Source organism: Astatotilapia calliptera, chromosome 15, assembly GCF_964374335.1.
Source record: "Astatotilapia calliptera chromosome 15, fAstCal68.1, whole genome shotgun sequence".
NCBI classification, from domain to species: domain Eukaryota; kingdom Metazoa; phylum Chordata; class Actinopteri; order Cichliformes; family Cichlidae; genus Astatotilapia; species Astatotilapia calliptera.
The window spans coordinates 38429405-38441685 of record NC_137436.1 but is presented as its reverse complement, the minus strand read 5'-3'; the positions used below and the strand labels follow the sequence as shown (position 1 = coordinate 38441685).

The following is a 12281-nucleotide window of genomic DNA, read 5'->3' as shown; positions in this document are numbered from 1 at the left end:
TCTACACAGTGAAATCATCCCAATAATGACCGATGGTTTTTCAAACCACTGCAGGTACTTGTGAGAAATTACATTTCTAAAAAAGAAAAGCATTTAAAAATCAAGTCAAATCAACTATTTAACCTTACATGTGAATTCATTCTGGGTTTGCTGCTGTCAGAGATCACTGTACACTTCAAAGCCACCATCCAAACTGGTAGACGTCTGTGGTGATTTAACATAAAAGCATACGGACACTTATACACTTACTGATGATTCTCTAAAGAAAAACTTACATTAAAAAAAATGCTGCAGCTCATTAAAAGAGTCCCAATGAAAAGCAGAAGCAGTTAACAAAAAGCATGAAACAGAGCCTTTAAAAGTCTGCCGTGGGCTTACTTCTCTGTGCAGCTCTGATGCACCACAACTTTAACTTTATTAAAAAAAAACAATAAGTGTCCTTCACCGTCACAAAGTGTGACAGCAAACATTTAACTCAGTCAAAGTAAGCGATAGCCTTGACGGCATCTTTACATTCAGTCTGAGTGTAATTATCATTGGATTTAAGACTATGTGAATCCTTCCAAAGGCGTTAACACTGTACCATTTACTTACTGTTATACATCCTATTAACATGCACAGTTTAAAAATAAAAAAAATCCACTGTTGAAGCTCCCCTTCAATTGAACGAAGCACTCGCCTTGGTGAAAACGAACTGATGAAAGGGAGCTTTGGCTACATTAGATACGGTCGCTGGCTTTGATGGGCCGTTTCTGAATGAGTGTGAATGCGAAGTGGACATCATTCCAACTTTTGTTTTTGTGAAAACAGCCCTTCTGACCGCGGGTGGACGGCGCTCTGCAGCGTCACGGCCGCTGCGAGTCGTACTGCTAGTAGCGGTTCAGCTTGTCTGGGTCATTGGAGGCCATGTGGGTGAAATCCTGGAAAATGTCCTGGTACGTTTCATCTCCTGTAAAAACACGGGGGAGAAAAGATGTGAGTAACAAAACTTTTTTTATTTTCTTAGGAAACAGTGTAAGACCATAGACTGTATATCAAAGATGGACATTTTGACCTTTAAAAAAACAAAAACAAAAACTAGATAAACAAACAAAAGGATTATAATTTACAAAAATACATCATTTTGTAATTAATAAGATTTAAAACTAGCGACTGGTCACTTCTGTACAGTAGTATTTTTTGCAACCAGAAGGGTCGCCCCCTGCTGGTCATTAGAAAGAATGTCGGTTTAAGGTACTTCCACAAAGCAGTGAATTTATGCTTCAGAGTTAAATCTGCACCGCCTTAAGATACGGCTGTGAAGTAATGAATCCTTCTTTGAAGACCACTTTAAGTCCACTCCCTGGGGGGGCGCACGTGCAGCTGGTGCACTGTAAAGTCCCCGTTGGTGAGTCTGTGTGGTCACAAAAAACAGAAACGTGGCATCCCCACAGACCCTTGCGGTCCAATCTATATCGCTCAACGTCTGTGTTAAATCTAGCCGTCAGTAACCTGAAGAAATGCATCTGTACATCGTGTTAAAGCAGCTGCAACGATATTTATTGGCCTGTTCAGTACAGTAAATTCCTTCTGTGCATTTGCTTCCACTTTTTCCACCAGAGTTTCTTTTTTTTTTTTTTTTATTCATCAGTGAGAGAAAAACAATTATTGCCTCAATATAACTCGCAGATTTCAGTAAATCCCTGGAGGGAGACTCAGAAACTATTGCAATGTGAATGAGGAACAAAAAGTCCAAAACGTAAGGAACAAATATGTTTGCCAGGATTTTATTTGTTTCTATTGTAGCTGGCACCGTATCTAAAAACACAGAGTTACTGTAAAGTAATCACAACATAATCCCCGAGCACAGGTCTGAATACTGGCAATCATGCCGGCCACTTGGTAGGCTTTACAACGATTCACCAAAGTCGTCTAAATCAACCACGAAACCCTACGCTGTAACCTGACGTGCCTCTCCCTAGAAATGCACTGTGATTGGCCCGTTTAGTACCATCCTTCCCTCCTATTCACATCCAGCTATTTCTTCTGTCGTTGTATCGCAAATCAAATGAAAGAGAAACGATCAATTCAGCAAGAGAATCTTAATTGCCAACGTAGTGGCAACAATGTTACCCCGAACACAGGTGCCACTTAAGTGGTTTTTGTAATTTGCAGTTCCACTTTCAGCCTCATCATCGGACAGTTATCGCAAAGGTACAGCCAGACGTCTGCGAGCCTGCCTGTTTTTGTGACTCCAGCTGCACAGACTCTACATAGGACTCAGACAGAATTATGGAAATTATGTACATCTTTTATATACAGTCTATGACAAAAACACTTCATTGTAGATACGTTTAAGAAGGAAAAAAAACTGTTTACTGGACTGCTCATAACTTATGTTCACTACAAACTAAAGTATTGACGGAGCTGCATGAAATAATAAATCCTCCATCTCGTATCTTCTGCTGTAGCACAAATGTTTTGTTTCCTGCGTAGAGGCAGGTGTTTAAACAATGTTCACAAATAGCTGAACTTTTCCCCATATTCCCCTTCATATTCTGCCAAAGTCTTCAAGTTGTCAAGACTACAGTGATCATAAACCCCAATGCCCTCATTGTGCAGATGTAAAGCAGGTAAAACATGCACAGAGTTTCATGCAAAGTGGGGAGGGGGCTCATGCAGCGACAGTGTCATCAGTGTCAACAAGAGTGAAAAAGAAAAAATAATTAGCCATACCTGTTAAGAGTGCTGGCGTGGTTGCGAAATATGAAACAGAACAATGTAGAGGGGAGAAAAGAGGCGAAGGACAGAAGAAGCAAAAGGCAAATGTTTGAGGAAACAGTCAGCGAGGCCCTCGTTAGCAACGGGACACGGACTCGGAGAGAAAAGACAGCCCACAGACAGCAAGTTTGTTTCATCAACAACTGTATTGTGTTTAAAGTGCAGGAGTTTATGTACAAAAATACAGTTGTGTTGGCCTCAGCACCCCAAAGAAAGAGAGAAAAGAAGAAAGGCACAAACTCTGGGGAGGAGAGTGAGAAAAGCAAAATACAAAAAGTGACAGAACAGATTTACATAAAAGAGAACGTGAGAGTGTGTTAGGAGGAAGAGAAGAAAATTCCACCTTAATCAGATCAGTGGTTCTCAGTCGGTTTTAAGGGTAAATTTCTTGTTTTGGGGGGTTTTAAGAACACGACATGATGTTGTAAAAGAATAGTATTTAAAAACATCGTAAAATTATTTTTAAAAAATCATTTAAATGCCAAGAAATATTAAACCGAGAACCACGGCTCTGCACTTCAAACACTCGAGTCAAGAGAACTTCTTTTAAAGAGAAAAGAAAAGGAACAGAGGACTGATGAGGTCACCTCTCCCTCACATTCATTAACCCTGAATATCCCTCATCACTCTCAGCACTCATCAGCTGATTGGAGGGTGCTGATGAAGAGGCGCTGGAGTACCAAACATGTTTTTAAATCTCCTTTTCTGCTCAACACAAACATCCTCTTACAATCACTGCTAACAAACCTGCTGCTGACCTGTTCGGCATCAGCAGCAGTTTCTAAATCAGTCTCTATCAATAACCATTAAATAAACAACAACAAGACAAAAGAACTTCTAGTTATTTGTTGTAAGGTCCAAACAGCTACTAACAGTGCATCTTCCTCCAGCTGTGCATTTCGCCCTTAGTGTAAACGCTCCGTTCTTCGAGAAGAAATGAGCTCAGCCCTCCTCTTCCTGTGTGTCAGCACACACAAATGAATAAATCCTTTTGCTCCACAATCGCACACAAACATTTCATAGAGAACTACTAAACACCAGATCTCTAACATCCAGGGACATCCACACAAATCAGCGATTAGAAACGTTGCATTGACGCTCTGCCTGCAGCAGGGGGCGCTGCTCTTTCAGTGACCGTTTCATCAAAGTGCTTTGGCGCCCTCCGAGCAGTCGGGGCAACATGAGAGAGACGATGTGGGATGAAACTGGGGTACAATTCAATCATTCATTGCCTGTCAGCAAACCTCACCCTCCTCTCCGTCTACATTCATTTTGAAAACCTAGATTGTTTTACAGTTTCTTTGCTTGTTTTTTTTTTAAATAATAAAGCTCCCATAATGATTAACGTGAATATAAGCCAGGACAAGCAGGCGATCAAAAGCTATACATGGTTACATGTGGATACGTTTCTAGACTATTGCACTATTGCTGCTTGAAATGTACCACCTTCAAATCCACTAACATTCAGGACGATTAGTGCAAGGGCTCTAAAAGTCCTTTTGTCTTACAATTCTGGATTTCCCATGATTATGGGCAATGAACAAGCACACTACAACCAAGACACTTAAAAGAAAAGTATGCGAACACAAGAGTCCTCATGGCACTTACTGCTGTGCAACCAGAGTCACTCTAAAAACATCATTTACAGCATGTACAGTAAGAATACCTAGACTTACTAGAGTCATCTCTATAAAAGAAAACTGCTCTAAAAACATCTGTCATGTAACACCAGAAAGATGCGTCATTAAATAAGTAAACAGGACTTGACAAGCAGTTAAGACTTCAAATAAGAACCATACAGTCATGGGAAAAGGTACAGCAGTTGCATAACCATTAACAGGAAGGTGCATAAATGACTTCTGAAAGGTCAGTTGGAAAGGAAAAAAGATTACAGACACGCCTCTCACGACGATTTTAAAAAGCATCATTCAAAAAGTCTTGATTATTGCCAGATACTGTAGTAGAAACTGCCCTCCCTCTGAGGTCTGAGTGTCACTGGATACTGGTGGCAGTTACTGGGCAGATTTATTTATTTTTTTATTTATATATATATATATATATATACTTTTTTTTTTTTGCAAAGATACTGTGACTGCTGGCAGAAACACAACAGGAATTTAAAAATAACAATTACTTTAATCAAAACAAAACAAAAACCTACCTTCTAATCACCTCTAAAACCGAGGAAAAATATTTTTGTGCTATCAGTAACTTGACATGAGTAACAGTCACTTAAATGGAAAAGGTGGATGTTCCAGTTTGGAACAAAAACTAATACTGCCCAGAGTCGATGGCTTTAACCCTGCCGCTGAGGGACAAGGTGCAGAGCTGGTGGAGCACCTGGCAGGAAGTTGTAACAGCAGGACACACGAGCACAGCTGGCAGAGTTAGGCTCAGCTCACTTAAAGGCCAGTGGATTAAATTCCTCTCAATAAAGAAATCGCCCAAATTTTTAACAATACCCCTGAGAATGGATGATTGGGGGTGGTGCTCTTTTAAGTCAGCTGACCCCAACTCCGACACTTTATGTTTCCTAGGCGTCGTTGGCTCAACACGCAGCGGCTGGTTATTCAGATTCATCCAGCTGCAAACTAATAAACTCCTGCATGCACTTCCTGTACTGCATCTCGGTGGGGCTGTTGGAGTTATATTGACCTGACTGGCTGTAGGGCCCCTCCGCCTCCCGCATCTCCTCGTTCATCTTGGCTAGTCGCAACCTGGGGAGCGAATAAAGAAACAGGGAATTAAAGGTAACAGCACATCTCAATCCACTCTGTAATCTAAGATTAGTACCACGACACTCACAGGGTGACAATGTCTGCGTTGGCCGCCTCCACCGCTATGGACAGCGGTGTTTTCTCCTCAATGTCTGTAGCGTTTTGATTCGCTCCTCGTTTCAAGAATAAACACACTTGCCTGCAACGGAAATGCAAGTTGTTTTTTTTTGAGTGTAAAACATAATCCGCGTTGCATTTGTAGTAATAAAGGTGGGGAGAAGTGGAAACAAACCCCGTGTGTCCCAGCATGGTGGCATGATGGAGGGGACCTCGGCCCTGAGCGTCCTGTTGGTTCACATTCGCTGCATTTTGGAGCAGAAACTCACAGGTGACCAGAGACCCCTGAAATTTACAGGTGTTTATAATGACACATGCCTTTCTTTCAAGAAGCACAACACATTAGGTCTAGATTTGTTTTAATTCACACACTATGCTTTTAACAGGTAAACATGGAGGAGTATAGATATTAGTATCTGCAAATGTCTCAAACCCAAACTAAAGGAAAGTTGGATTAAACTAAACAGGTGTGATATCGTTTCCATGAAGTCAAATGCTCGAGTAAATAAGAACGTCTCTGTAATTTTTAGATAATACTGGCGTTCATCACTGCTACCCTGCAGGCTCCTAGTCGATGCATGTATGGCATTAATATCCAATTTCTAGGTGACTTCCTTCTTGAGTTATCGTACAAGATATTCATAAAGCTTGACCTTAAGATCGATGTTCAGTGAGATTCTAACTCCTCACAGATTATTAAGTAGATATTTAGTAAATCGCAACCCCCAATCCCGCCCACTCTGCAGGCAGAGGAGCCTTTTACGACCGAGAGGAAAAAGCTACGAGTTTATTATTTGGCTGAAACTTGACGCAGACATCGAAGACAGGCAACACTTTATTTCATCCACCTGTGTGACATAAAACTGGTGAAAAGGTTTTAAATCTGCCGACCACTGAGTTTAGCGATGTATCGTACCAAGCTGAATTACTGTAGCCATACTGACCCCCTGCACTGCCATGATCAGCGGGGTCCTCTTTTCCTCCTCCGTATTGACCCAGTTGACCTCGGCTCCGTGGGCTAGCGCCTCTGCCATGTCCGGCAGGCTGCGGGCGCAGGACGCCCAGTAGAGCTGAAGACCCGGGCTGTACTCCTTGGGTTCATAGAAAACCATCTCCTTACAGGGTGACGGAGGAGGCAGTGTGGCGGGCATGGGCATGGGTGGAGTCTCAGCGGGTTCTGAAAATGAGAAGATGGGTGTGAGCGAAGTCAAAGAAATTTTCCTTCTAACTGAAAAATACTATACCTTCTACAACACGCCTTACAACACAAAGCATGTATGATTGCATAATGCCCTATTTCTCTCTCAGAATCTCAGCGTCTCAGCACAGAAGAGAACAGAGGTGAGTGCGTCTTACCTGCATCTGCCAGGCTGTCATTGGAGGGGGTGGTGGCCAGCATCTCCCTGCTCCCATCAGCACTGTTCTGGATGCCGCTGTCTGCACTTTTTACTGTAAAACAGAGTCTGAGTCACTGCTTGTAGAAGAACGTGAAGATATTTGCTGAGCGTATGAAATAAAAGGAGCACTCTGCTACTGCTGCTTGTTTCTGGCAGTGGAAAGTAACTCTTATCAGAGCTTGTTTGTAGCCAATCAATGTGTTCGGCCTCTCAAACTTATTTCAGCCTGATTAACAGAAACAGCAGGTGTTCCTAATATTTTTTACTCAAGGTGCCGACAGTGTGGGAAGAGAAAGAGAACCGGATGACAGATCCCCGCCTTCACCTTAAATTCCAGGTCCCTAAAAACCAAAAATATGACACAGATATATGCGAAAATACCAACACACTAAACAAAACCATGTGTGAGAAACACTCCCCACCCCTCAGTCCAAAAGAAAAAATGCAATACGGAAAACGTGACTGGATGGCTCATTAGCACGGTCCGTATGAAGAAGGAAATGAGGAGGATGAAGAGTTGTTAGTCCTCAGCCCAACGCCGTGACTTCAAATGGACACAGGGGATGGAAAGCAAGCGAAACACTAAGCATTCAGTACTTACTGCTCCTGAGCTTGGAGGAGGTGTCAAAGTAGGAGAAGAGCGAGTCAAGCTCGTCAGGACAGAAGAGAGAGTCCCGGCGGGCCTCGGCACCACTGGCAGCAGCTACGCAAGGGATGATGGGAGTTTGGAGAGCGAAGGGTGTAAATTGAGTGGCAGGGTGGGGTTATAGGGAGAGGCAGTCAGGGCAGGGGTTAGTTCGGAAGCACAGAACAGCCAGAGGGGGAGGAAAGGACAGAGAGATTTAGGGAAAGGGGAAAAGCAGGGTGGAAGCACAGACAGTTAGACTACTGGCTCGGCTGACGCTGGAAGAGACAGACTCTACGGAAAGCAATGGGAGGCAAAGAGAGCCGAGACATACGCTATTCACAAAGAACATGCAGTATGCCGATGGGTGGACACTTCTTCATGGTAGGAAGCGTCGCACGAGCAAATCCTTCTTCGTGTGATGTATTTATTTAGTTTGTTTGTTTTTACTGGAGAAAGTTCTGATTCTGAGGGAGAAACAACCAAACTCTGAAATCAGATTAATTAATTTTGTTTGGGTGCTATAAAAAGAAACAAATTAAAAGATAAAGATACATTTAAATGAAAAAGAAAACAACAACATGTTAAAAAAAAAAAAAAAAGTATAAAAAAATATTACAAAATATGTTTTGGAGGCAATGATCCACTAACAGTTCGAATCCCGAGGCTTGCAGCGAAGCTAACTGTCGGTTTAAAGCTGTGTTTCTCATTTACTTTGAACTGACCTGTCTGCCCTGAAGCATTCGAACCAGGTCGAAGTTTTGGTGTGGGTGGAGGCGCTTTTGGTGGCATGTGCTCAGAGTTGCCGCTCAGCCTCTTCTCCTGTTTGCTCAGAGAGACCACTTTGCTGCGAAGCTCCTCGTCTGACGGCCGGCGTACAAATCGACGATCCACATACTTGGCTTTGATGTAGGCCTCGACCTCGTGCCTGTGAGCGAACCAGAAAAACATTTCATTTATGAATGAAGTGAAAATGAAAGTTGGCCGTCAGTGAGTCATAAGTACAATTTACTAGGAAACAAAATAGGTTACAAAAGCAATTTTTTGGTCTGAAATTACAAGCATGCTCTCTTGTAACTCGGTACCTCGGATCTCCCGGCTGTGGTTTTCTTGCTCCAAGCTCCTCTCGCCGAGCTTCATAGATCTGGTTGATTACTTTGTTGCCCAGTTCACACATTAACTGGAAAACATGTAGATTAACATCAGTGGACTAATGTTACTCCAGACATATGTTACTCTTCCTGATCCTTAATGGATTTTATTAAAAGGCAGAGTGATAACAAAATAAAAACTGTGTGTGTAACCAAGGCAGACCATTCATGTGCATTTGTTTGTAAACCTTCTTCTTACTCACCTTTAGCAGTTCTGGTTCCCAAGTGTCCAAAGTCAAAGAACGAACCTTGGAGAAATGCACTCCCAGACTCCTGTAGGTGGCAGAAGCAGGAAAAAAAGCAAGACAGTGTCAGCTCTGTGTACTTTAAATTGTGAAAGCGATAAAATGTTTTTGTTTTAGCTTTGTGGTGAAAACTGTGGTCTCACATGTTCACTCACAAAAACCCATGCACAGTATGGAGAGAACAGATTTACAGACAACACAGTCCCACTGTCTGTGAAATATACAAATGCACGTAGTGGGAAAGGAAAAAATTGTTTTTGATGTGTCCTCTAACAATCTTACTAAATTCACACAAATCAGGAAAATTGCAAAAAGGCCCAGTGTATTTTTGGGTTGGTATCCTTGATGATCAATGCTGTACCGTGAAAGCGTGGGAAGCGACCTGACGCTTTTTATCTATATTAAACTTTAATTACATTTACCCAGGAAAATAATTAAAGGTTATCACAACATCTCAGTTCACACACCAGTGAGTTTACAGTTCAGAAACCCCTGAAGACATCTGTGATCCCGACGGAGGATTTTATATACTGGAGCCAACATACTTTGCATAACTTCTAGTTTTCACAGACCTAACATGAACTCTTAATGAACTGCATTCCTGCAGTGTGGTAGACAAATAAATAAAATGTTCCAGAAATGTCCAGGTTTTCTTCTTTTTTAACTTCTTTAAATTTTCTAAGCAATTAAAAGTTGGTTACTTAAGAATTTGATATTTTCCTTTAATCCTTTGTTATGTTTTGCTTCATCTTTATGTAAGAAGTTGCTCACAGCAATAATCAAAGAGCTGTTATAAGGATTTGCTTATGAAAATATAGCATTGTACCTGTGGATGCCAGAGCACTGTATACACAGGGTGATGCCCAGGTTGATGCTGGCCCAGCGGGGCTCCGGCTGCCCACAGTCGCAGCAGCAAACATTGCCTGGGATGGCCAGGACTTTCTGCAGGGCACTCTCTCCTTTCAGTGATCTCTCCTTTGGCTCCCCTCCAGAGTCCAGGCTCCCTGTTGATGTGGACGACTTCCTATCCAGCTTCTGACAGGAAAGAAACGGGGAAGGCGCACAGACAAAAATAAAGGACAAAGCAGACGTATTAAAATGAGTAAATAAAAATTGATCTTCAGGGGAAAAAATGCAAGAAGCAAACAGTCAATGAAAAACTCTGTTATTTGCATAAATCTACACAAATAAGTGTTGCAAAATTAATAGAAATCCTGCCACATTAGTTTTGAGTCAAAAGACTTTGTATCTTGGCTTTCTGGTGTATGTGTGGGTTTTTACCTCACTGTCATCTCCCTTGTCGCGGAAGGCGGTGGCGATGCTGTTCTGGACAGCTTTGATCCAAGCCTGTCGCAGCTTCTCGGAGTCTGCCTGCATCATACAGCTCCTGTGGGGGCAGACAAGCGTCACACAGCTGCTGTCGGCTCAGAGCAGGAGTGTCGGCACCAGAAGGCGGGTAGGCTGGTGCTCCACCTTGCCACCTTTTTAAAAATACTCATGTGCTCATTAAGCTGACAGAGGGCGTAACGTCACTGACTCAAACCTACTTGGTGGGTGACACGACTTCAAAACAGAAGCGACGCTCTATGTCCTCGCAGTGCTTGACTGTGCATAGCCTCAGGTCTTCTACCACCACTGTAGGGTTGTCCTGCAGGCACAGCAGAGGGACTTACATCCAGCAACAGGCGCCCACTTCTTTTACCACAAAGGTTATTGTTCGCAGAACTATATTGTCCAGTTTCCTTAACATTTTTATTAAGTTGGTAGTGACAAGTTCTGTCGCACTAATAATAATTACAGTTGGGGTTATTTTGTTGTAGCATGATGCAAAGCGCAGAGTATGTAACAAAGCCCCAACTGCTCTTGCTCTTTTGACTTTGGTACTATAATCTGGGACAAAACTAAATGTTAGGCCTCTGTGACACAAGCCTCGAGGCCGGTCGGCAAACACCTGGCAACCACAGGCTGCTAAGGACAAATTTGCTGATTGGAGAGTGGTTGCTGGCAGTCACCAGGTGAAAACAGCTGCATGGAGGTATATGGTGCTGCGCTGAAACCTTCCTTGCAATTGCCTTGGTAGCTAGCACACTGACCTGTCTGCACACATGCACCAACTCTTCACTGAGCAGCAGTGAAACTTTGAGACTGTAAGCCTTCAAAATAAAAGTTGTGTCTCACAGCTGCACCCAGCATGTTTACAGAAGCACGACTCTTCCTCGGTTTGCTAAAGCTCAGTGACTAGTTTTTGGTGCAGCACCCTCTTTCTGATCAATTTCATTAGCAACATCCAGCAACCGCTCTCCAACTGGTCATTGAAAAGATTTTTTTCCCTAGCAACCTGTGGTTGCAGACTTGTCTCTAAACCTGTGTGGTTGGAGAGTTTTCATATTCTGACAAGGATAAATGTACATAAAGTAGAGATTCATTTAAAAAAAAACAACTAAACTTTTCCAGTATATAAGAGGACTTTATTGTGAGCTCTTTCTATCAAACACACAGAAACCAGGCGCACAGCTGTGCCGTCCAGTTAAAAATACACAGAGAGATGTTTGTGCTGGAAGTCAAACGCGTGCATGACTGTCATGGTGGCCGTGCAGAAAGTCACTTGACATACCTTAAATTTCTTCTGGTAAACCAGCTGATTGTTTTGGATGGTGAACCAGCGCCTGAAAGAAGATCACAAGTTTATTAGAAGATAAAGTCACATGCAAGTGATGCTCCTAAAATAAGACGCTTTGATATCTTCTGATGTGGATGAGAGAGAGTAATCCTAAGGCATGTGAACACAACACACACAAAGACAAACTATGGTATTCTGCAAAAGTATATGTTGGTTTGATTCATAACATGTTTATATCCACTTGGGGAAAAAATGGTCAAGAGGAAGCAAAAACTTGAGTCTGTATGTTCTCGATTTCATTTGTGTTGATTTACAGGAATTAAAACACAAAGATGACAAGATGAATGGAAATTCTTCCAAATTATTAACACTTCCTGTGAATCTTAGCTAGCTTTACTCTGCGTCTGTGATTAATAATCATTCTTAAAATGCACTTGAAGCTTTTCCTAGGATATCAAAGTATATAAAACTCTGCAATCAGTCCAAAGGAACCACTTCAAAATAAACTCTATACATTATACCTATTCCATGTCTTGAAGGCATTGCTGGCCCTCTTAAACAGATAACCCTCCATGGCGATGCCGTTGTCTGTATCCACATTGTACTCCAGCTTTGTGTCGTCATTCGAGAAATCCTGAAAAATAATAAG

The 12281-nt window shown here is 42.3% G+C and overlaps 1 protein-coding gene across 2 annotated transcripts in view; it reads right to left on the bottom strand.

Annotated features, from left to right (window-relative positions):
• Positions 1–369: 369 nt before the first annotated feature.
• Positions 370–12281, bottom strand: part of LOC113037124 (arf-GAP with coiled-coil, ANK repeat and PH domain-containing protein 2) — a 45724-nt gene continuing 33812 nt past the window's right edge. The window contains exons 10-24 of one of the 2 annotated variants that reach the window (XM_080289606.1): positions 12154–12266; positions 11627–11678; positions 10560–10660; positions 10294–10399; positions 9839–10047; positions 8971–9040; positions 8702–8796; positions 8342–8544; positions 7593–7694; positions 6951–7043; positions 6539–6771; positions 5770–5879; positions 5566–5676; positions 5416–5477; positions 370–949 (exon numbers count right to left, since the gene is read on the bottom strand). In XM_080289606.1, coding sequence (XP_080145732.1) covers positions 870–949; positions 5416–5477; positions 5566–5676; positions 5770–5879; positions 6539–6771; positions 6951–7043; positions 7593–7694; positions 8342–8544; positions 8702–8796; positions 8971–9040; positions 9839–10047; positions 10294–10399; positions 10560–10660; positions 11627–11678; positions 12154–12266 — 1740 coding nt within the window. In that variant the 3' untranslated portion in view covers positions 370–869. Of the gene's footprint in view, positions 950–5179; positions 5478–5565; positions 5677–5769; positions 5880–6538; positions 6772–6950; positions 7044–7592; positions 7695–8341; positions 8545–8701; positions 8797–8970; positions 9041–9838; positions 10048–10293; positions 10400–10559; positions 10661–11626; positions 11679–12153; positions 12267–12281 lie in introns of those variants that run through there. The other variant, XM_080289605.1, reaches the window with a different exon arrangement.